Source organism: Pollicipes pollicipes, unplaced genomic scaffold (genome assembly GCF_011947565.3).
Source record: "Pollicipes pollicipes isolate AB1234 unplaced genomic scaffold, Ppol_2.1 Scaffold_1600;HRSCAF=1878_pilon_pilon_pilon, whole genome shotgun sequence".
NCBI classification, from domain to species: domain Eukaryota; kingdom Metazoa; phylum Arthropoda; class Thecostraca; order Pollicipedomorpha; family Pollicipedidae; genus Pollicipes; species Pollicipes pollicipes.
The window spans coordinates 10,700,762-10,726,080 of record NW_023595962.1 but is presented as its reverse complement, the minus strand read 5'-3'; the positions used below and the strand labels follow the sequence as shown (position 1 = coordinate 10,726,080).

Here is a 25,319-nt window from a genome sequence, read left to right as displayed (position 1 = left end):
GTGAAGTCACCGACAGGTGGCGCCAATGAGCGTTGTCGTTGTGGTGGCGCCAACGCTCGCGCTGAGGAGAGCACAGCTACCAGCCCCCGGGGTTGGCACTGGCATCCGCAGCGGCGCACACAGACCGCGCCACCAGCAGCGAGGCCGCCGCGCCGACTGACCCTGGGGCGAGAGCTCGCCGCTGACTAGCGACATCTTGCGGACGATCTCGTCGGCCTTGGAGGAGCGCCGCTGGCCCTGCGTCACGCGCAGATGCCCGCTGGCCGACAGGTCGGAGTCGGTGTCCGGGCTGCTGGAGGAGCTCGCCACGGGCACCTGCACGTAGTCCAGCGACCACATCTGGCGGCGGCGGCGGGGCGACGCGTCATCACACCGGGCCGACGGCGCGGCGCGCGAGCCGGGCTCACCGCAGGGGGAACGCGCCACGCTGGCGGATCAAACATGCCAACACACGACACGGCGGAATGGCGGGACGAGCGGCACGCCACGGAGGTGACGCGCGCAGCGAGGGATGAACAACACGCCACGGAGGTGACGCGCGCAGCGAGGGATGAACAACACGCCACGGAGGTGACGCGCGCAGCGATGGATGAACAACACGCCACATGAGGTGACGCGCACAGCGAGGGATGAACAACACGCCACATGAGGTGACGCGCACAGCGAGGGACGAACAGCACGCCACATGAGGTGACGCACACAGCGAGGGATGAACAACACGCCACATGAGGTGACGCGAACAGCAAGGGATGAACAACACGCCACATGAGGTGACGCGAACAGCAAGGGATGAACAACACGCCACGTGAGGTGACGCGCACAGCGAGGGATGAACAACACGCCACATGAGGTGACGCGAACAGCGAGGGACGAACAGCACGCCACATGAGGTGACGCGCACAGCGAGGGACGAACAGCACGCCACATGAGGTGACGCGCGCAGCGAGGGATAAACAACACGCCACGGAGGTGACGCGCGCAGCGAGGGATGAACAACACGCCACGGAGGTGACGCGCGCAGCGATGGATGAACAACACGCCACATGAGGTGACGCGCACAGCGAGGGATGAACAACACGCCACATGAGGTGACGCGCACAGCGAGGGACGAACAGCACGCCACATGAGGTGACGCACACAGCGAGGGATGAACAACACGCCACATGAGGTGACGCGAACAGCAAGGGATGAACAACACGCCACATGAGGTGACGCGAACAGCAAGGGATGAACAACACGCCACGTGAGGTGACGCGCACAGCGAGGGATGAACAACACGCCACATGAGGTGACGCGAACAGCGAGGGACGAACAACACGCCACATGAGGTGACGCGAACAGCGAGGGACGAACAGCACGCCACATGAGGTGACGCGCACAGCGAGGGATGAACAGCACGCCACATGAGGTGACGCGAACAGCGAGGGACGAACAACACGCCACATGAGGTGACGCGCACAGCGAGGGATGAACAACACGCCACATGAGGTGACGCACACAGCGAGGGACGAGCAGCACGCCACATGAGGTGACGCGAACAGCGAGGGACGAACAGCACGCCACATGAGGTGACGCGAACAGCGAGGGATGAACAACACGCCACATGAGGTGACGCGAACAGCGAGGGATGAACAACACGCCACATGAGGTGACGCGAACAGCGAGGGACGAACAGCACGCCACATGAGGTGACGCGAACAGCAAGGGATGAACAACACGCCACATGAGGTGACGCACACAGCGAGGGACGAGCAGCACGCCACATGAGGTGACGCACACAGCGAGGGATGAACAACACGCCACATGAGGTGACGCACACAGCGAGGGACGAGCAGCACGCCACATGAGGTGACGCACACAGCGAGGGATGAACAACACGCCACATGAGGTGACGCGAACAGCGAGGGATGAACAACACGCCACATGAGGTGACGCGAACAGCGAGGGACGAACAGCACGCCACATGAGGTGACGCGAACAGCGAGGGATGAACAACACGCCACATGAGGTGACGCGAACAGCGAGGGATGAACAACACGCCACATGAGGTGACGCGAACAGCGAGGGACGAACAGCACTTCACATGAGGTGACGCACACAGCGAGGGATGAACAACACGCCACATGAGGTGACGCGAACAGCGAGGGATGAACAACACGCCACATGAGGTGACGCACACAGCGAGGGATGAACAACACGCCACATGAGGTGACGCGAACAGCGAGGGACGAACAGCACGCCACATGAGGTGACGCACACAGCGAGGGATGAACAACACGCCACATGAGGTGACGCGAACAGCGAGGGATGAACAACACGCCACATGAGGTGACGCGAACAGCGAGGGACGAACAGCACGCCACATGAGGTGACGCAAACAGCGAGGGATGAACAACACGCCACATGAGGTGACGCGAACAGCGAGGGATGAACAGCACGCCACATGAGGTGACGCGAACAGCGAGGGATGAACAACACGCCACATGAGGTGACGCACACAGCGAGGGACGAACAGCACGCCACATGAGGTGACGCGCGCAGCGATGGATGAACAACACGCCACATGAGGTGACGCACACAGCGAGGGATGAACAACACGGCACATGAGGTGACGTACACAGCAAGGGACGACCAGCACGCCACATGAGGTGACGCACACAGCGAGGGATGAACAACACGCCACATGAGGTGACGCGAACAGCGAGGGACGAACAGCACGCCACATGAGGTGACGCACACAGCGAGGGATGAACAACACGCCACATGAGGTGACGCGAACAGCGAGGGACGAACAGCACGCCACATGAGGTGACGCACACAGCGAGGGATGAACAACACGCCACATGAGGTGACGCGAACAGCGAGGGACGAACAGCAGCACGCCACATGAGGTGACGCACACAGCGAGGGATGAACAACACGCCACATGAGGTGACGCGAACAGCGAGGGACGAACAGCACGCCACATGAGGTGACGCACACAGCGAGGGATGAACAACACGCCACGGAGGTGACGCGAACAGCGAGGGACGAACAGCACGCCACATGAGGTGACGCACACAGCGAGGGATGAACAACACGCCACATGAGGTGACGCGAACAGCGAGGGACGAACAGCACGCCACATGAGGTGACGCACACAGCGAGGGATGAACAACACGCCACATGAGGTGACGCGAACAGCGAGGGACGAACAGCACGCCACATGAGGTGACGCACACAGCGAGGGATGAACAACACGCCACGGAGGTGACGCGAACAGCGAGGGACGAACAGCACGCCACATGAGGTGACGCACACAGCGAGGGATGAACAACACGCCACATGAGGTGACGCGAACAGCGAGGGACGAACAGCACGCCACATGAGGTGACGCACACAGCGAGGGATGAACAACACGCCACGGAGGTGACGCGAACAGCGAGGGACGAACAGCACGCCACATGAGGTGACGCGAACAGCGAGGGACGAACCAGCACGCCACATGAGGTGACGCACACAGCGAGGGATGAACAACACGCCACGGAGGTGACGCGAACAGCGAGGGACGAACAGCACGCCACATGAGGTGACGCACACAGCGAGGGATGAACACACGCCACGGAGGTGACGCGAACAGCGAGGGACGAACAGCACGCCACATGAGGTGACGCACACAGCGAGGGATGAACAGCACGCCACATGAGATGACGTATACAGCGAGGGACGAAACAGCACGCCGCATGAGGTGACGCACACAGTGACGGACAAACAGCACGCCACATGAGGTGACGCACACAGCGAGGGACGAACAGCACGCCACATGAGGTGACGCGCACAGCGAGGGATGAACAACACGCCACATGAGGTGACGCACACAGCGAGGGATGAACAACACGCCACATGAGGTGACGCACACAGCGAGGGACGAGCAGCACGCCACATGAGGTGACGCGAACAGCGAGGGACGAACAGCACGCCACATGAGGTGACGCGAACAGCGAGGGATGAACAACACGCCACATGAGGTGACGCGAACAGCGAGGGATGAACAACACGCCACATGAGGTGACGCGAACAGCGAGGGACGAACAGCACGCCACATGAGGTGACGCGAACAGCAAGGGATGAACAACACGCCACATGAGGTGACGCACACAGCGAGGGACGAGCAGCACGCCACATGAGGTGACGCACACAGCGAGGGATGAACAACACGCCACATGAGGTGACGCACACAGCGAGGGACGAGCAGCACGCCACATGAGGTTGACGCACACAGCGAGGGATGAACAACACGCCACATGAGGTGACGCGCACAGCGAGGGATGAACAACACGCCACATGAGGTGACGCGAACAGCGAGGGACGAACAGCACGCCACATGAGGTGACGCCAACAGCGAGGGATGAACAACACGCCACATGAGGTGACGCGAACAGCGAGGATGAACAACACGCCACATGAGGTGACGCGAAACAGCGAGGGACGAACAGCACTTCACATGAGGTGACGCACACAGCGAGGGATGAACAACACGCCACATGAGGTGACGCGAACAGCGAGGGATGAACAACACGCCACATGAGGTGACGCACACAGCGAGGGATGAACAACACGCCACATGAGGTGACGCGAACAGCGAGGGACGAACAGCACGCCACATGAGGTGACGCACACAGCGAGGGATGAACAACACGCCACATGAGGTGACGCGAACAGCGAGGGATGAACAACACGCCACATGAGGTGACGCGAACAGCGAGGGACGAACAGCACGCCACATGAGGTGACGCAAACAGCGAGGGATGAACAACACGCCACATGAGGTGACGCGAACAGCGAGGGATGAACAGCACGCCACATGAGGTGACGCGAACAGCGAGGGATGAACAACACGCCACATGAGGTGACGCACACAGCGAGGGACGAACAGCACGCCACATGAGGTGACGCGCGCAGCGATGATGAACAACACGCCACATGAGGTGACGCACACAGCGAGGGATGAACAACACGGCACATGAGGTGACGTACACAGCAAGGGACGACCAGCACGCCACATGAGGTGACGCACACAGCGAGGGATGAACAACACGCCACATGAGGTGACGCGAACAGCGAGGGACGAACAGCACGCCACATGAGGTGACGCACACAGCGAGGGATGAACAACACGCCACATGAGGTGACGCGAACAGCGAGGGACGAACAGCACGCCACATGAGGTGACGCACACAGCGAGGGATGAACAACACGCCACATGAGGTGACGCGAACAGCGAGGGACGAACAGCAGCACGCCACATGAGGTGACGCACACAGCGAGGGATGAACAACACGCCACATGAGGTGACGCGAACAGCGAGGGACGAACAGCACGCCACATGAGGTGACGCACACAGCGAGGGATGAACAACACGCCACGGAGGTGACGCGAACAGCGAGGGACGAACAGCACGCCACATGAGGTGACGCACACAGCGAGGGATGAACAACACGCCACATGAGGTGACGCGAACAGCGAGGGACGAACAGCACGCCACATGAGGTGACGCACACAGCGAGGGATGAACAACACGCCACATGAGGTGACGCGAACAGCGAGGGACGAACAGCACGCCACATGAGGTGACGCACACAGCGAGGGATGAACAACACGCCACGGAGGTTGACGCGAACAGCGAGGGACGAACAGCACGCCACATGAGGTGACGCACACAGCGAGGGATGAACAACACGCCACATGAGGTGACGCGAACAGCGAGGGACGAACAGCACGCCACATGAGGTGACGCACACAGCGAGGGATGAACAACACGCCACGGAGGTGACGCGAACAGCGAGGGACGAACAGCACGCCACATGAGGTGACGCGAACAGCGAGGGACGAACAGCACGCCACATGAGGTGACGCACACAGCGAGGGATGAACAACACGCCACGGAGGTGACGCGAACAGCGAGGGACGAACAGCACGCCACATGAGGTGACGCACACAGCGAGGGATGAACAACACGCCACGGAGGTGACGCGAACAGCGAGGGACGAACAGCACGCCACATGAGGTGACGCACACAGCGAGGGATGAACAGCACGCCACATGAGATGACGTATACAGCGAGGGACGAACAGCACGCCGCATGAGGTGACGCACACAGTGACGGACAAACAGCACGCCACATGAGGTGACGCACACAGCGAGGGACGAACAGCACGCCACATGAGGTGACGCGCACAGCGAGGGATGAACAACACGCCACATGAGGTGACGCACACAGCGAGGGATGAACAACACGGCACATGAGGTGACGCGCGCAGCGATGGATGAACAACACGCCACATGAGGTGACGCACACAGCAAGGGACGAACAGCACGCCACATGAGGTGACGCACACAGCAAGGGACGAACAGCACGCCACATGAGGTGACGCACACAGCAAGGGACGAACAGCACGCCGCATGAGGTGACGCACACAGCAAGGGACGAACAGCACGCCACATGAGGTGACGCACACAGCAAGGGACGAACAGCACGCCACATGAGGTGACGCACACAGCAAGGGACGACCAGCACGCCACATACGCCACAGCAATGCTGACCAAGCACGGTCTCACGCAGACTATTAACGCCTGGTGACGTCACAACACCACACCACGCACTCTAGACGTGACGTCACTGCCCCGACTCTCACCTGAACCGACACGGGAAATCACACAGTCATCACGTACCCTCGGACATGTCCATCGAGTGACGTCATCCCTCTCCACGCCTTCTCAAAATGACGTCACAAATGCGTATATAGGCACCGACCGCCGGGCATAATGACGTCACTCTACCCAACACCCTCAGCCCTGCGATGGCGCCACGCTCCCGAACCCCGCCGCCATCTGCCGGTTACAATACTGCCACACTTCCACCTCGCCTGCCTTGAAGATGTCACATTCTAGACAACACCGTCGGCGTTCACAGGTCAAGATGACGTCACAATACCCCGACCCGTCGCGATGACGTCACGCACCCGGACGACGCCGTCGGTGCTGCCGGTCATGATGACGTTGTCGGCGTCCCACTCGTTAATCTGGCTGAAGCCCAGACAGAGGATCTGCTGCATGCGGTCGGACGCGCCGACGGCCGTGTTCACGCGGGCCACCTCGGCCCCGTTCACCGTCCACACGTGCAGCCACGTGCCTGACGAGGTGGCGATGTCGCCCTGCCGCACGGAGGCGCGCCGCGGTGAGCGCGGCCGAGGCGCCCGCGTCTCCGTGACGCGGACACAGGGAGCGGCTGCAGGGGGTGCACGGCAACTCCGCAGCGACAGCCGAGGGTTGTGAACAGAGGTCGTCAATGCACCTCACGGCCACCAATGTCACCGCTCGGGTGCCAGAGACGCAGCTTTTCCAGTACGCCAGCCTACGGACAGCGTGCGGCCATCTCAACGGACACTTCTGACGCAAGAGAGTGGAGGCGTGCCAGATCAGCGCAGTGATCAGAACGAACGGGGGCAATCACGCGACTCCGCGGCACGGCCGGCCCGTGCGCGCCGCCGGCGGCGCCTCCTCACCGTCACGTCATTGATAGCGACGGCGGCCACTGGGGCGGCGTGTCCGCGCAGCTGGCGGACGTAGGTGAGGCGGAACAGGTCCCAGACGATACAGGTGCCGTCCCGAGAGCCTGGCGGGCACACCGGGGTACGGAGCCGTCACCACTGACATGGGTCCGTCAGAGGGGTACGGAGCCGTCACCACTGACATGGGTCCGTCAGAGGGGTACGGAGCCGTCACCACTGACATGTGTCCGTCAGAGGGGTACGGAGCCGTCACCGCTGACATGGGTACGTCAGAGGGGTACGGAGCCGTCACCACTGACATGGGTCCGTCAGAGGGGTGCGGAGCCGTCACCACTGACATGGGTCCCTCAGAGGGGTGCGGAGCCGTCACCGCTGACATGGGTACGTCAGAGGGGTACGGAGCCGTCACCACTGACATGGGTCCCTCAGAGGGGTGCGGAGCCGTCACCGCTGACATGGGTACGTCAGAGGGGTACGGAGCCGTCACCACTGACATGGGTCCGTCAGAGGGGTACGGAGCCGTCACCACTGACATGGGTCCGTCAGAGGGGTACGGAGCCGTCACCGCTGACATGGGTCCGTCAGAGGGGTACGGAGCCGTCACCACTGACATGGGTCCGTCAGAGGGGTATGGAGCCGTCACCACTGACATGGGTACGTCAGAGGGGTACGGAGCCGTCACCACTGACATGGGTCCGTCAGATGGGTACGGAGCCGTCACCACTGACATGGGTCCGCCAGAGGGGTACAGAGCCGTCACTACTGACATGGGTCCGTCAGAGGTACAGAGCCGTCACCACTGACATGGGTACGCCAGAGGGGTACGGAGCCGTCACCACTGACATGGGTCCCTCACAGGGGTGCGGAGCCGTCACCACTGACATGGGTACGTCAGAGGGGTACAGAGCCGTCACCACTGACATGGGTACGTCAGAGGGGTACAGAGCCGTCACCACTGACATGGGTCCCTCACAGGGGTGCGGAGCCGTCACCACTGACATGGGTACGTCAGAGGGGTACAGAGCCGTCACCACTGACATGGGTACGTCAGAGGGGTACAGAGCCGTCACTACTGACATGGGTACGTCAGAGGGGTACAGAGCCGTCACCACTGACATGGGTACGTCAGAGAGGTACGGAGCCGTCGCCAGTGAATACAACCTGACAAATTCAACAAGCACCAGAGAATACAGGAGCTGCCAGTCAGGTTTCAGACGACCCATCCATACGCACAGTATCCAATCAGCGAAGACTGGGAGCCACATCTGTACGTGACAGCGCTGCACACGACTTCCAGCAGGCCGACGGCCAGGACGCCCCCCCCCCCCCCCCCGGCTGCTGTGCTGTTGTCGCTCTGTGGCACCACACTCACCGGACACTATGAGCGAGTAGGCGGTGCTGGCCGCCAGCGAGAGCACCGCCTCTGTGTGGCCACAGAGGCGCGCCTTTACGCGCAGCCGCCGCTTGCCGTACTCGTACACCACCACCACCTGGCGGACGAGGACGCAGCTTGAGGTTGTGGCAGCGGCCGGTGGGCGGCCAGACTTGACATGTGCTCCGAAGCCGTATCCGGGTAACACAAAACACGAAATTTACCTTCACGGACACGAAATTAACTGAAATACGAAACAACTGTAACACGAAGTTCATCTTCGAGCCGAGAAAGGGATCTGTGCACTGGTCGACCATTACAAAATAATCCACTATGACTCAAAAGTACCTACAAGCATCACAAAATCTGATCGAGAGACGGGCTCAGCAACCACACAGAGGCATGATCGTGCCCCGCTGCAAAGGCGAGCGAGCATGCTATCAGAGATGGCGTGCAAACGTCCCAGTCACAGGCTGTGCAGCCGTGCGTTTGTGTAGCTCTCGATGTGCCCGTGCGAGCGCTAACGTGTGTGTGGATGAGACCCCTGTGTGGATGAGACCCCTGTGTGGATGTGACCCCTGTGTGGACCCTGACGTCTGTGTGGATGTGACCCCTGTGTGGACCCTGACGTCTATGTGGATGTGACCCCTGTGTGGACCCTGACGTCTGTGTGGATGTGACCCCTGTGCGGACCCTGACGTCTGTGTGGATGTGACCCCTGTGTGGACCCTGATGCCTCTGTGAGTGTGACCGCTGTGTACCGGCCATGCCTGGGCCTGGGCCGGGGCCGGGGCCGGGGCCGGGGCCGGGGCCGGGGCCGGGGCCGGGGCCGGGGCCGGGGCGGGGCCCGTACCGTGCTGGTGCCGCCGGTGACGATCAGCTTGTGACGCGGCGCCAGGCAGCAGAGCACCTCGCCGCTGTATACCAGCTCGGCCACCAGCGACGCCCGGTCCGTCTCGTAGCTGCCCACCCGCACACTGCCACACACACACACACGGAGACCGACCGTCAGCGGCCGGCACAGAGCCGCCAGACGAGCGACGGCGGGACATGGCCGCGACAGAGGCGGGCAGCCGGCAGACGATGACAAGCATGACGCGATCAGGCTCCCGGCAAGCGGCGAGGCCGGACACGTGAGAGATCTTGACAGGCCAGGACAGTTCCGCTTGAGCGGAACCGATTGCCTGGCACTGTGAAGACACAGCTCGGTTCGGTAGCCAGTTTCGCTTCCGCAAGTCTTCACCGCACATTCTGGCCTCCTCCGAAGGCACGACGAAGCGTTATCGGGATGTGCAGAACCAGCGGTGGCTGGGCACCAGAGCTGGGTGAAGACATCCCGCCGGCTGCTGTGCGATGTGTTAAAACCGCCGCCGCTCAGTCTCAAAGCAGGGCGGGGAACGACATCGCATGGCGAACAGGCTGTCGGGCGACGACGCTGGCTGCAGCCGCCGGTCTCGCGGCGGCGCCCGCCAGCCGAGCCACGGCGGTGCCGCCAGCCGAGCCGCGGCGATGCCCGCCAGCCGAGCCGCGCGATGCCCGCCAGCCGAGCCGCGGCGATGCCCGCCAGCCGAGCCGCGGCGATGCCGCCAGCCGAGCCGCGGCGATGCCGCCAGCCGAGCCGGCGATGCCCGCCAGCCGAGCCACGGCGATGCCGCCAGCCGAGCCGCGGCGATGCCCGCCAGCCGAGCCGCGGCGATGCCGCCAGCCGAGCCGCGGCGATGCCGCCAGCCGAGCCGCGGCGATGCCCGCCAGCCGAGCCGCGGCGATGCCGCCAGCCGAGCCGCGGCGATGCCCGCCAGCCGAGCCGCGGCGGTGCCGCCAGCCGAGCTGCGGCGGCGCCCGACCGGACTGCTGGCTCCGGTACCCCACCGTCGCCCGCCAACAGGACACTCCACGACCGGCGCCAACAGGACACCCCACCGCTGGCCGCTAACAGGACACCTCACCGCTGGCGCTAACAGGACACCTCACCGCTGGCCGCTAACAGGACACCTCCCCGCTGGCCGCTTACAGGACACCTCACCGCTGGCGCTAACAGGACACCCCACCGCTGGCCGCTAACAGGACACCTCACCGCTGGCCGCTAACAGGACACCTCACCGCTGGCGCTAACAGGACACCCCACCGCTGGCCGCTAACAGGACACCTCACCGCTGGCCGCTAACAGGACACCTCACCGCTGGCGCTAACAGGACACCTCACCGCTGGCGATAACAGGACACCTCTCCGCTGGTGCTAACAGGGCACCTCACCGCTGGCGCTAACAGGCCACCCCACCGCTGGCCGCCCATGTCATGATACGAGGGGATTGCGCATTTAACACCGGCAGCCGCTGCCCTCAGCAACGTCGTCAGCCAGCAGCGATGGGGGAATCAACGCACACACGCACGCACACCCACACCCATATATATATATATATATATATATATATATATATATATATATATATATATATAACTCGATGCTGAACAACAAGCACGGACCAAACACAAGCGGCGCCAGCAAAACCGTGCCGCCCAGCCGCCGCGCCTGAACCCCAGCCGCCTCTCGTCAGTGACGACGGGCCGTGGCCGGCGGCGGCCGGCGGTCCGCAGTCTGACCCTGCCCAGTCTGACCTGTGGTCGGCGAAGCCCCAGGCCACGTAGCGCGAGCTGGCGCCGGGCACGATGTACTTGTTCTGCTCGACGGCCAGCACCGAGCGGTCGGTGGCCACGATGTGGCCGATCGGGCCCTTCAGCTCTGGCGGCGGAGAGGCGCGCGTGTAGGTACACCGGTCACGAGAGGTGACACGGCCTGAGCGGCCGATGGTGCACACGTGACACCGGTTCACGGGGGTGTCACAGGCGGTGTCACGGCCTGAGTGGCCGGTCGTGCACACGTGTCATCGGCCACAAGAGTGTCACGGGCGGTGTCACGGCCTGAGCGGCCGGTGGTACACACGTGTCACACATGTCATCGGTCACACGGGTGTCACGGCTACAGGCGTGTCATGGATGCCCAGGGTCACATGAAATTTAAGAGTAATGCCACTAACCACATGGGTGTCTCCGACCGTGTGGGTCCCACGGACCATATGGGTTCAAATATCGCATGGGTAACGGATTTGGTGAACAAACAGCTAAACCCATTGCCCCAATATCTGTGTTTCTCATCATCACACAGATTGAAGCGCCCCCAGCTTCGGCTGACCGTATTCAGGCTACGCACAATCCAGGCTGGGTACAGCTGCACCGAGCGCTCCGCCGCCCATGCCCCTCTCCCCACGCCTCATCCCATCAGATCATCTAATCTTAACTCGCCCCATCTCACCTCGCCGCTTCTCATACCAGCTCACCTCACCTATTCACACCTCGTTTCATCTCATCTCACCCCACACCACTTCACCTTGTCTCACCGCAGCCCATCTCACCGCATCTTATGTTGTCTCATCTCATCTCATCTCACTTCACCATTCCAAGCCGTACCCTGCCCCCCCCCCCCCCCCCACACCACCTGCCCCAGCGCGCGCGCGGGCCCACCTTTGACGGGCTGCATGCTGGGCCGCAGACTGTCCAGGCCGTGGAAGAAGAGGCGCTCGCCGGCGCCGGCGCCGCCGCCGCCCAGGCCCTGCTGCCAGGCGCCCTCCAGCAGGCGGCTGGTGAGCCGCGCCGGGTGCAGCACGGCGCCGCCGCCGCCGGCCAGCCGCCGCTGCGGGTGCGGCTTCCGGAACAGCTGCTTCGGGATCTGGCCGAAGTTGTTGATGAAGCCCACCGTTGCGTTCTTCTTGAGCGGGTCCTCGATGCTGTTGGCGAGGGGCGGGCGCGCACGAGTCAGGTCAAGCTGCCAGGCGGGGCCGGACCGTGTTTCGGAGGCGCCGGCGGCGGCAGCCGGCCCCCACGTACACAGAGGAGGCCAGCTCGGAGTGGGAAGTCCGGCAGCAGAGACGGTCTGTTCCAGGCGGAAGAAAACCATTGCGAAAACCAACACAATATATCCGATGATAATCGGGGAGACACACAACTGGTTGTTTCGCACCACTCGTTCCTTACCCGCGGTCACAGTGAACATGAGCCTTTCACGAACACATCACAGCCATTTCACCGATAAAAGCGAACTTTACCCAGTCAACAAACCTCACGAACCATCCATGCCCGCTCACCACCTAAGCAGCAGCTACAGCCATGCGTCAAAAACCACTAGCTGGCCGATGGCGGGGTAACAGTGAGTCGCACCTGAAGATGTCGACGTTGCCCTCGTAGAAGAGGTAGTGGAAGACGTTGCAGGCCTCCACGGCCCCCGGACCCTGCTGCTTGTAGCCAAAGATCAGGTCTGCAACACGCCCAGACCCGACGTCCCGATGATGGTGACCGAGGACGGAGGGCGTGTCTCAACCGCGCCGAACAGGCCACGGCTGCACAGGACTCACCGAGAATCGGGACTCCGCACACGGGGTCCCGATTCAAGACACGGACAAGAATGACAAGAATTCTCCGGTGGAATACACCCGGAAAACTGCAGGTACGCACTTTGCAGGCCGGTAAAAGCAAATTAATTAAGCGGGGTCAAGTTAACAGTGTTGGTCACGATGCCGTGATCTCTTCGTGATCATCGTCAGCTCGGTGTTGTGATCATCGTCAGCTCGGTGTTGTGGTCATCGTCAGCTCGGTGTTGTGATCATCGTCAGCCCGGTGTTGTGATCATCGTCAGCTCGGTGTTGTGATCATCGTCAGCTCGGTGTTGTGACCATCGTCAGCTCGGTGTTGTGATCATCGTCAGCTCGGTGTTGTGATCATCGTCAGCTAGGTGTTGTGATCATCGTCAGCTCGGTGTTGTAATCATCGTCAGCTCGGTGTTGTGATCATCGTCAGCTGGATGTTGTGATCATCGTCAGCTCGGTGTTGTGATCATCGTCAGCTGGGTGTTGTGATCATCGTCAGCTGGGTGTTGTGATCATCGTCAGCTCGGTGTTGTGACCATCGTCAGCTCGGTGTTGTGATCATCGTCAGCTCGGTGTCGGTCGATGCTAACAACTTACACTATCCAGCTTAAGCTGGAATAATGGCTGGACCAAAAGCCCTTCACCTACCAATGTGCCGCACAGCGTTACACTGGCGCCAGAATGCTGTCATCATCCAGAAGTCCGCCTCCTTTCCGACCTCACACCCACCACCCCTGACGTGTTGTCCAAGCAGGGATCAGAGCGGACTTGTCCTCCGGCCGTTCCCTCCCCACGTGCCGCGATGAGCTGGTGGCCGCGTCGCGACGTACCGATCCAGATCCAGTGGTGCAGATGGAACCGCAGTCGGCGCGCCCCTAAACTCCAATAAACAACACGTGACGTACCGATTCAGTGGTGCAGATGGGACCACACGTGACGTACCGATCCAGTGGTGCAAGTGGGACGAGACGTACGGACACTCCAGCGCCTCGCGGTGCACGCGGATGAACTCGCGCGGGTCGCCCTTGGCCCAGGGCGGCAGCACCACGTCGTCCAGGGCGGTGCCGTTCTGCTTGTGACCTGGGGACCAGGACGGCGCCGGCTCTGTGACACGGCCTCGTCCGGCTGACGAGCCAGGGCGGACCGGCGGGCACCGAGCGGTGCGTTCTCGGCCATCAACAGGCAACATCGAGTCAGCCGGCCAGCGGCTACAGAGACTACGAGAGCAGGTGTTAAAGCGCTGAAAACGAGGGGGATGATTTTGCGCCCCACCAGGGGACTTGTGCATACAGCACACAGAGTACCGAAAGAACCGAACAGAAGATAATGAGATCTGGTTGGGGCATGACGGCGATATTATCCACCCATTTTCGAATTAAGAAAGTTCCCAATGGAGAGGAAATTGTGCATTGGGGACTGAGGGCCAGCCAACTCGTCTTTATGGTGTCACAACTAACCCTTGATTTCAAATATAACACAGCTGTTGCAGAGCTATTCCCTGGGACCCAATACGACTGAAACAGCGTGCACCAGCATAGCCCTGCCAAACGCCGGCATAGCAGAAAAATGAATAACTCCAGTAGAAGTATCGAGCGCACAAACACACCATCAAACTGGCACACCACCGCCGCCCCCCCCCCCCCCCCCCGTCCACACACACACACACGCGGAGCGTCTCCCTTCAGACTCCGCCCACCGCAGGGCGGCCCGCCGGCAGCCCCTACCCAAGTCGAAGCCGTTGGCGTTGCCGACGAACTCCGGCAGGTAGAAGAACTCCGGTATGAGCTCCCGCACGTCGGCCATGTTGTGCTTGGAGGCAGAGAGCCAGGCGTCCTCCACGCTGTGGAACATCCGGTCCGCCAGGTCGAAGTGGCCGCCCTGGGGGCAGGGCGGGGTTTGTAACTCAGCGAGCTCCCGCCCTGGGGGCGTGACGGGGTTTGCGGGTCAGCGAGCTCCCGCCCTGGGGGCGTGACGGGGTTTGCGGGTCAGCGAGCTCCCGCCCTGGGGGCGTGACGGGGTTTGCGGCTCAGCGAGCTCCCGCCTTGGGGAGGAACGGGGTTTGTAACTCAGCGAGGTCCCGCTCTGGGGGCAAGGCGGGGTTTGTGGCTAAGCGAGCTCCCACCCTGGGAGCGTGGCGGGGTTTGCGGGTCAGCGAGCCGCCGCCCAGGGAGCGTGACGAGGTTTGTGGCTCAGCGAGCTCCCGCCCTAGGGAGCTCGCTGGGTTCATGACCCAGCAAGCTCAGAGTGTGGCCACGTGACCGCGCTGTGCAGAGACGCAGGGCTCGGCCGGGTCAGGCGTGGCCAGGCTGCCGGACACCACCGGCGGCGCGCCCGCCTGCCCGGCACGGACGCTCCGGCCCAATCACCATCTGGGAGTTCACACACAAGGTCACTTAGAGATCACCGGCGCACTGGCGAACACGGCCTCACTGCGTACAGCCTGGCAGTGAGGCCGTGTTCGCCCGTGGACGCCGTACGTTGAACAGCGGACAACCAGGTACACACACGTACGTGCGCAGGACGTACACGCAACGTCCCGAACAGCCGCGGACAGCTGCCTATTACGCACGTTAAATGAAAGGTTTCACATTTGGAGATACTGAAGCAAGCATCAGATGTGATGAAGCAAGCTCCCTTATTATAATTAGTATGCTTTTAAGTGGAAAAGAGTGCTCCAGACAGCACAGTTCTGTTGAGCAAATATGCTCCTAAATGTCATCGTGTCTTGCACAGGATTGATTGAGAGCCAATTAATAACCGTCATATCTGTAAATTGTGCTCACGAACGCCAGATAAGAACGCCTAAACAGTAATATTTTTCTTGGCCCTGATTGCCGCATGGCTTATGGAATTAAAGAATTTGAATGACGTTATAAGGACGTCATGAATGCCGAGGTGGCTTAAAATTACCCCCCCCCCCCCCCCAAATAAAACTCCATTTCCACGGGCGTGCAGGTCACAAACTAGCGGGGCTTAGGTCTTAAGAAGAGCAGAATTGTAAACAGCACCGAAAAGTCTTCAAAATGGCTATTTCACTTAAAGACCCCACATATACGTGGAACACCCCTTTTAAGTGCGCCGTGGTATGGCATCTTGTAAAGGTGCTTCGCCTTAAGCCGGCACGCTTGAGCTTTTTACAAACAGTTCAGCTCATATGCTGCTAGCCAGCCTCACACGATGCCTTCGTGGACGCTTACTGATGGGTTATGGCCAAGGTCACGCGACCTTTCGTCCTCGGGGCCGCACCAGCCGAACTGTCGGCACGGCGCCGGCCGACAGCTCAGCGGGGGACCAGCCGACAGCTCAGCGGAGGACCAGCCGACAGCTCGGCGGGGGACCGGCCGACAGCTCGGCGGGGGACCGGCCGACAGCTCGGCGGGGGACCGCCTGACAGCTCGGCGGGGGACCGGCCGACAGCTCGGCAGAACACCAGCCGACAGCTCGGCGGAACACCGCCCGACAGCTCGACGGAACACCGGAACACCGGTCGACAGCCCCGTCTCACCTGCAGTCGGAGGAAGTGGGTACTGAACGGCTCCAGCCGCACCAGGTAGCTGCAGACGATCATGGCTGACGAGTAGTGGGTGCCGTAATGGTAGGGCGGCGTCTCGCCCGTCGGGTCGTCCCACTCCCGGTACCTGGCCAATCACCGCACGCGTCACAACACCGCCGGCCAATCAGGGACGACGCCGGTCAGTAGGTCACCAATCGGATGGCCGGGCGGGCTAGAGCAACATGTGAGGAGAAACAAGTCACTGGTGACACGTAATGCATTATTTGCTAGCTTTCTTATATCGGCTATGGAGCTCACTTCGGGACATTGAGTGTCAATGCCTTTTACCACGCTGCCCTGTCCGTCGCGGTGACCCACCTCGGCACACAACTGACAGCTGTGCAATATCCACATATTGGCACCTGACATCATCGCTTCTACAAGACACGCGTGTAAGGCAGCCCACCTATTGCCTATGAGAACACTTTACTGATACCTCCTCTTCTACGAGGCGTGGCCCAACAGTCCGAACTGTAACAAACTGTCGTGACCAGGACAGACATGGCCGGCACCAAGACAGGGTGTGGGCGGCGCGTGCGGGTACGTCAGACCGAGCCCAGCTCGCCCGGAGCCGCGCGGCCGGGCCGCCCGCCTTCGGCGCCGCCACCGCCCACACATCTCCTCAGTGTGTGCTGTATAGCGCACGTGGGCGGCTAACCTGGTCACGAGAGAGAGCGAGAGAGCGCGAGAGCCAGCGAGAGAGCGAAAGAGAGCGAGAGAGAGACGCCTACCAGCCTTGGCCAGTGGCAACCCTAACCTGAGCGCACGCCGCCACGCGCACCTCTTCCCGGACTGGTGGAGCTGGCGGGCATCTACACACGCACCTCCTCTCGAGCGAGCGGAGTGGCTGGGGCACACAGACACGCACCTCTTCCCGCAACGGTGGACCAGCTCGCACACCCAGCCGACGCCCCCCTCTCGTCGGACTGGTAGAGCCACCCCCTCCCCTCAGCACGCACCTCTTCTCGAACTGGTGCTGGCGGCGGGGCGTCTGCGCGCCCATGGGTCGGGTCAGGTCGCGGAAGGTGGCCGCGCCAGCCAGGTCCAGTCGCTCGGACGTGTAGTCGGCCAGGACCCACGGGAACACCGGGTACTGCATCAGGTCGTTGTAGGAGCGGCCGGCCAGCGAGTTCAGGTGCATCAGGTACTGGAAGTTGGACATCTCGCCCCGCTGTGGACACGGACCGGCGCTCCGTCAGCCGTCGGCTGAGGCGGCGCTCGACTGGGGGCAGCTACATCGCGGCCGGCCGGTGTCACGCCCGGGTCGCCAGGACACACGGGCGATCAGCGGGCATCCCAACACACGCTACGCCACAATGCCGCTCTTTCACGGCTCACCTTGTTTGCCGGCTCACTCACATTGCAGCGCACAACGCAATCCCGACTCTTGTGATGAGCCGAGGCCTGCGGCGCAACACAGCGCATACCCTGACCCATTACTGCTGCTGTACGCCGCCGGACCGGCCTCTGCCAGACGCCTTTCACCGAAGCAAACGAACCACAGCGCCTACACAGGGCGGCGGGTGCCAGCGGCGTGCTCGCGACTGTGTGCTCACCACCCAGCGCTGCGTGACGCTGGTGTCGCCCATCAGCGAGCTGAGTAAGCTGCCGCTCTGGTCGACGTTCGCCGACGTCTTTTGGCCGGCCACGCTCTCCTGCGTGTCAGCCATCGACGTGGCCACGGACATCATCCTGCGGCGCGCGCGGGTCAGGTCAGGTCAGGTCAGGTCACGGACATCATACTGAGGCGGACGCGGGTCAGATCAGGGCACGGGTATCATACTGAGACGGACGCGGGTCAGGTCAGGTCAGGGCACGGGCATCATACTGAGGCGGACGCGGGTCAGATCAGGGCACGGGCATCATACTGAGGCGGACGCGGGTCAGATCAGGGCACGGGCATCATACTGAGGCGGACGCGGGTCAGGTCAGGTCAGGTCAGGTCAGGGCACGGACATCATCCAGAGACACACCCGTGTCAGGTCAGATCAGGTCAGGTCAGGTCAGTTACACCATCCATGTTGTGGAGATGAGACGGTCAGTTTAGAATAGATAGACGCGACCGCAGCGTGTGTAACAACGCTACACGCAGCAGGGCACCACCGACATTGCATTCGGCAAAGGCAGGCCCCAGCAGAGGACTCCCAGCCCGAAGAGGGACAGCGGCGGCCTATCTGTTGCTGTCGCTTACACGCGATCACTGAACTGGAGCCATGCTCTTTTAAACGAAAGCATGCTGTATGGCGCTAGCGATGTTAGCTATTGCTGGATTATCAGACATCCCACAAACTACATGTAAGCGTTAATGAACCGAGTACGACATAATGGGCCAATGAAGCAACATAATCTTGCACAAATGCACAACTGGCTCCCAGACGCCGATGCTGAGAGAAAATTCGACGGGCAAGTCGACAATACCAGCCTGCGAGTCCGGCCTTCACCGCTCCAGCCGGCCGGGGCGCGGGCGCGCGCGCTCACCTCTGGTAGATCTTATTCCTGGTCTTGATGGGGAAAGCCAGCAGGTAGTTGCGCCCATCGGCCGAGAAGAACTCCACGGCTATCGGCTGCAGCAGGTACCTGAGAGCGGCGGTGGTACACGGTACAGGGGTACAACGCACTGTATGGTGCTCACGCTAGCCGGGTACAGCTCGCGTTCGCCTGATAGCGGCGGCCGTACTCGGTACAGGAGTACAACCCGCCGCGTGGTGCTCAGGCCAGCCGGGAATAGCTCGCGTTCGCCTGAGAGCGGCAACGGTATTCGGTGCAGCCCGCGTTCGCCTGAGGGCGGCAACGATATACGGTGCGAGGTTCAGCCCACCGCGTGGTGCTCACACTAGCCCGGTACAGCTCGCGTTCAGGCATCTGCAGGGACAGCAGCCACGACACCCGCACAAACAAGGCCACGCCCTCTGCTACCCGCGCGGGCGGGGCGCGGCAACGCTTCGGCGCAGTTACCAGGCACGGCGTTCATTGGTGCCATGCCTCACGGTCCACATCACTGTCGCCGGCGTCCACCTTATTTTCAAGCCACCGACAGCTGCTTCAGGCCGCCCACCAGTGGCTGCTGAAGTTTGAGAGCCACTGACCTGCGTTTGAGCACCTCGCGGATGTCGTCGTAGGCCACCTTGGACACGGAGCGGACGTCCTTCACCAGCCGGCCGGTGGGCTGGCACGGCACGATCGGCTCGTGCATGTTGGCCGGCAGGTTACTGATGTCACTGCGGGAGGCCGGCGGCGCGGGTCACACCCGCTCGGGTCACACTGGCACCACCCAGGTCACATCCACTCAGGTCAGGTCACACCCGCTCAGGTCACACCGGCCCCGCTCAGGCCATACCCACTCAGGCCATACTGGCCCCACTCGGGTCACACCCACCCTGCTCAAGCCACACCCACTCAGGTCGGGTCACACCTGCCCAGGTCACACCTGCTTGGGTCACACATGCTCAGGTCACACACGCAGGTCACACCCGCCCCACTCAGGTCATATCTGCTCAGGCCACACCCACCCTGCTCAGGCCACACCCACTCCGGTCATACCCACCCAGTTCAGGTCACATCAGCCTAGGTCACACCCACTCGGGTCACATATGCTCAGGTCACACACACGCAGGTCACACCTGCTCATGTCACACTCTTCCCACTCAGGTCACGCCTACTCGGGTCACACATGCTCAGGCCACACCCACTCAGGTCAGGTCACACCCGCTCATGGCACACTCGCCCCACTCAGGCCACACCCACACACAATCAGATGAGCGGAGAGTTCGGGTCAACGCCGGGACCGGAGGCCGGCTGCCGGGGTGTGCTGAGTACCACAGCCGGGTGCCGGGCTGCTCCGCGGCTGGCTCGCCGTCGGGTCACGTGACAGCAGGCTCACAAACTAGGCGCCGCAGTCTGATCGCGTAAATCGTGTACATACATGCACTGTGTGAAACAACTGCCAATATGTACAAACAAGCAGTGGGGGAAACACTCGATAGGGACTACGGACCTAGAAATAAGCTCTCGACTGAGGAATACTTGATCCAGACTAAGAACTAGATGAGAGATGGACTAGTGACTAGCGATAGGACAGGTGATAGATAAGGACTAGTGAAAAGGATTAATGAGAATACGACTAATGACTGACCGCAGTCCCGACCACCGTCGCCCCAGCGCCGGACGGCGAGCGCCGCGCGGCGCCTCTCACCGTATCTCCCTGGTCTTGAGCATGGTGAAGCCGTCCACCACGTACACGTGGTCGCGTCCGAACAGCAGCAGGCCCTCCACTGTGTCCAGACCCTGGATCCGCGCGCATCGGTACATGTGCGATATCTGGCAACACGGCGGTATGAGTCAGACCCGTACAAAGACATTCCCACTAGTACATGTGCCATATCTGGCGACACGACGGTATGAGTCAGACCCGTACAAAGACATTCCCACTGACACATGTGCCATATTTGGCAAAACGAGGCATAGAGAGACATGCTTCTATGGCTAGGGAGTCCTCCCTATATCGCCACACGCGCCACATTCGTCAACAGTAACCATGTCAGCGGCACGCAAAGGCCGCCGACAGACAGCTGACAGACAGACAGACTGACAGCTGCGTGTCTGCTGATGACAACTGCCTGAGATGTTAGATGCGTGACATATCCCAGACCCGACTGAGCTTAAAGCCGTCCCATCGGTGCTCGATGTCCTGGGGCTGCCCTATCACACAAGCCGGCTTCCTTTACCGCCTGAGCGCAAACCGCACACTCCCATCATTTGTCCCGGCCTGTGCTCCCCGCGCCGCCCGAGCTCAGACCGCGTGCTCCCAACTCACGTGCCGAGGCCTTCACATCCTACCCTTGTGAAGTCCACATTCACATCCTACCCTCCCCCCTTGCGCTCCGGCCGGCGGCCCCGGCACCGGCCGAGCTCCCGTGTCGCGCACTCCCCGGCGTCCGTGCGCCGTCACCTTCTCTCCGCTCTCGAGCAGCCTCAGCAGGGTCTGGTTGTCGGGGCTCGTGTCGGCCAGCTGGGCGGCCGGCCGGTCGGCGGCCGCCGCCTCGGCCGCCGCCTCCGTCAGGTCGAGCGACTCCGAGTCCTCGTCCGTGTCGGAGGTCATGCGCCGCCGCCGCAGGCTGCCGCGGATGCCTGGCGGCCGTCACGTCACGTCCCGTCACTCCCGGCGGCTCCCAGCCGTCACAGCACGTCACGGACACATGGTCAGCTGATGGAGGTGCACTACGGCACTAAGACTCATTTGAGCGCGCGTGGGTGGTGCGCTCACCAATCACTTTCCAGGTACAACACACAAACATCCATACGCGAAAGGTTCCTCTGCCAGTTTTCTCATGTTCTTTCGTTACGCCACAATGGCCCACGCCTCCCGCCATGCGCGCCACCTAACGCCCAACCATCGCGCCTCCACGGTCTCCCCCTCCCCAACCCCTCCTCACCAGCCGCGACCAAGTCCGCCCTCACCGCCACGTGCGCTCGCGCTCTCACCACCACGCGCGGGCGCCCTCTCACCACCACGTGCGGGCGCGCTCTCACCAGCCTGTCGGAGTTTCTCGCCGATGTCGGCGCAGTCTGCCGGCTCATCATCGGTCAGCGCCAGCGGGTCGGGCGCCGCCGCCGGCCGGCCGGCCTCGGCGCCGCCCAGCAGCGCGCGCCGCGGCGGCAGCTGGGCCCAGGCGCGCGCGTCCCGCGACCGCGCCACCTTGTACTTGGTGGCGCGCTGCCGGCGCGGGGGGAGGGGGGAGACGACTGTCAACGCGGGCGTCCACGCCGGCCACCCGGCCACCGAAGGGCTTGCGGAAGTTGAGAGCTGTCAGCCAAGAGACGAAAGGACGGCACAACAAGAACAACACGCACAGGATTGATGCACGAGTGTGTCGACGTCCCTCCATGCCACCAGCCTCCTCCAACTACGCCACAAGCGCAGCCGCCCGTCTTTGACGAGATCCACGGCTCATTAGTACCACGCCGACGCGTCACAGGTGCTGCCATCTATCGGTGGGGTCGGCCCGGCCGCCGTCGGCCGCGCGTCAGGCCACTCACGTGTACCACCAGCTCCAGGTCGGGCCGGTACGGGTAGCGCTGGTAGAACGTCACGTCCAGGCTCGTGCGCTTGCGCATGCGGCACGGTCCCTCCGTGTTGTCCAGCTGCCACTTGCTGAGGCTGTCGCAGGAGGATCGGAGCAGTCAGAGCGGGCGTCCTCCGGCGCAGAGGCGGGTCACTCAGAGCAGAGCGCCAGCTGTGACCGGGCCCGGAGTCTGCCCAGCCGCCAAAGGCCAGCCGCATCGGACGCGCCCCGCACGAGAGCACCCCGGAGCGGGCCGACAATCGGAGCGGTCAGAGCGGGCGTCCTCCGGCGCAGAGGCGGGTCACTCAGAGCAGAGGGCCAACTGTGACGGGGGCAGCCGTCTGCCGGGCGCCAAAGGCCAGCCGCACCAGACACGCCCCGCACGAGAGCACCCCGGAGCGGGCCGACAATCGGAGCGGTCAGAGCGGGCGTCCTCCGGCGCAGAGGCGGGTCACTCAGAGCAGAGGGCCAACTGTGACGGGGGCAGCCGTCTGCCGGGCGCCAAAGGCCAGCCGCACCAGACACGCCCCGCACGAGAGCACCCCGGAGCGGGCCGACAATCGGAGCGGTCAGAGCGGGCGTCCTCCGGCGCAGAGGCGGGTCACTCAGAGCAGAGGGCCAACTGTGACGGGGGCAGCCGTCTGCCGGGCGCCAAAGGCCAGCCGCACCAGACACGCCCCGCACGAGAGCACCCCGGAGCGGGCCGACAATCGGAGCGGTCAGAGCGGGCGTCCTCCGGCGCAGAGGCGGGTCACTCAGAGCAGAGGGCCAACTGTGACGGGGGCAGCCGTCTGCCGGGCGCCAAAGGCCAGCCGCACCAGACACGCCCCGCACGAGAGCACCCCGGAGCGGGCCGACAATCGGAGCGGTCAGAGCGGGCGTCCTCAGGCGCAGAGGCGAATCACACAGAGCAGTGTCAACTGTAACGGGGGCAGCCGTCTGCCCGGCCGCCAGAGGCCAGCGCGCATCGGACGTGCCCGGCACGGGAGCACCCCGGAGCAGGCCGAGCGGCGGGCTCCGTGTCAGCTCCAGCTCCGACCGCCGCCGCCGGCTCCAGCCGGAGCTGGAGCCGGTGGCGGCGGCGGCGGCGCCTCTCACCTGCTGCCCACGTCAGGACCCCAGAGGCCGCGCTCTCTCGTCAGCTCCATCTCCATCCGCTGCCGCTGGAGCCGGTGGCGGCGCCGGCGCCTCTCACCTGCTGCCCACGTCAGGGCCCCAGAGGCCGCGCTCTCTCGTCAGCTCCATCTCCATCCGCTGCCACTCGTCCATCAGGAAGTCGTCCATGTACTTCTGGCTCTGTCGGCAGCGCAGCACGTCCCGTCAGTCGGCGCGTGTTAGCTGCACGGGGCAATGGCCGTGCTTCGGCGCTGCACGAGACCATTCTGTCATTGCACGAGACCGTCTGCCACTGCACGAGACCATTCTGTCATTGCACGAGACTGTCTGCCACTGCACGAGACCATTCTGTCAATGCACGAGTGGGGTCGGGGTAATCCAGGGAGGCAAACTAACAAATACAGTGACTTCAAACCCACGCCTGCGTTTTACGCTCCTGTCGCCTCGAGGACACGCCCAGTTCAAGCCGCCAGTTGACGTCCCCACAAGGTAATCACTGCGCAAGAAATCATTCAGCCCGCAGCTTTAGCTCGGAAATCACTTACCATGGTCTGCCCTTCCAGTGCATCGTCCACCCCAGTATCGCACCCCAAACACCTGCTCACAATACACCCGCTCACTTACCACCGACGCGGTGCACCCCCTCCCTCGCCCTCCTCCCGCAGCGTCCACCAGGGCACGAACCGGCACGAACCGGCACGGACCGACGCGGCGCGGCGCGGCGCGACGCACCTGTTTCAGCTGGCGGAACTGCGTGGCCACCGTGTCGCGGACGAGGCCGATATGCTGCAGCGTACAGAGGTCGGCCTCGCCGGCCGTCAGCGTCGAGTGGCGCGCGCGCACCGAGTCGTCGCGCCGCGAGCGCGTGCGCTGCGCCAGCCGCGTCAGGCCGCCCGTCACGCGCTGCAGCTTCTGTCGGCGCCCGGCGGCCAGCGCGCGTCACCACGCGCCCGCCGACGCACCCACTACAATGCCGTGTGACGCGCGCGGGACGGCACGGCACGTCGACCGAAGTGTAATTCGGGGGCACATTTCATGCTGGTGCTGCACGCTTCGTACATAAGCCACATCAGACATTTTGGCAACCGCTGAACCCTGGTCCAACAAGCTAAACCCACATGAAAAGAGACTCGCCTCAATTCCACACGCTCCCCCGCCCCACATGTTGCAGACCACCCGCAATAGCTTCCTTTCGTGCTTGCGTTCCCCGTCTCCTTTAACATCCAACCCTTCCCCCCCCCCCTCAGCA

At 62.7% G+C, this 25,319-nt stretch overlaps 1 protein-coding gene across 1 annotated transcript in view; it reads right to left on the bottom strand.

The window, feature by feature from the left end:
* The window catches only part of LOC119093731 (WD repeat and FYVE domain-containing protein 3), a 44,314-nt gene that overhangs the window by 6,655 nt on the left and 12,340 nt on the right, over nucleotides 1–25,319 (bottom strand). The window contains exons 19-40 of the mRNA XM_037216738.1: nucleotides 24,803–24,982; nucleotides 24,150–24,250; nucleotides 22,929–23,049; nucleotides 22,543–22,605; nucleotides 22,422–22,464; nucleotides 21,841–22,019; nucleotides 21,085–21,209; nucleotides 19,979–20,110; nucleotides 19,371–19,469; nucleotides 18,449–18,584; nucleotides 17,852–18,063; nucleotides 16,845–16,977; nucleotides 15,064–15,217; nucleotides 14,282–14,419; nucleotides 13,134–13,230; nucleotides 12,441–12,703; nucleotides 11,538–11,661; nucleotides 9,776–9,899; nucleotides 8,923–9,040; nucleotides 7,545–7,654; nucleotides 7,002–7,193; nucleotides 162–339 (exon numbers count right to left, since the gene is read on the bottom strand). Of these exons, the coding sequence (XP_037072633.1) occupies nucleotides 162–339; nucleotides 7,002–7,193; nucleotides 7,545–7,654; nucleotides 8,923–9,040; nucleotides 9,776–9,899; nucleotides 11,538–11,661; nucleotides 12,441–12,703; nucleotides 13,134–13,230; nucleotides 14,282–14,419; nucleotides 15,064–15,217; nucleotides 16,845–16,977; nucleotides 17,852–18,063; nucleotides 18,449–18,584; nucleotides 19,371–19,469; nucleotides 19,979–20,110; nucleotides 21,085–21,209; nucleotides 21,841–22,019; nucleotides 22,422–22,464; nucleotides 22,543–22,605; nucleotides 22,929–23,049; nucleotides 24,150–24,250; nucleotides 24,803–24,982 (3,022 nt within the window). The remainder of the gene's footprint in view (nucleotides 1–161; nucleotides 340–7,001; nucleotides 7,194–7,544; nucleotides 7,655–8,922; nucleotides 9,041–9,775; nucleotides 9,900–11,537; nucleotides 11,662–12,440; nucleotides 12,704–13,133; nucleotides 13,231–14,281; nucleotides 14,420–15,063; nucleotides 15,218–16,844; nucleotides 16,978–17,851; nucleotides 18,064–18,448; nucleotides 18,585–19,370; nucleotides 19,470–19,978; nucleotides 20,111–21,084; nucleotides 21,210–21,840; nucleotides 22,020–22,421; nucleotides 22,465–22,542; nucleotides 22,606–22,928; nucleotides 23,050–24,149; nucleotides 24,251–24,802; nucleotides 24,983–25,319) is intronic.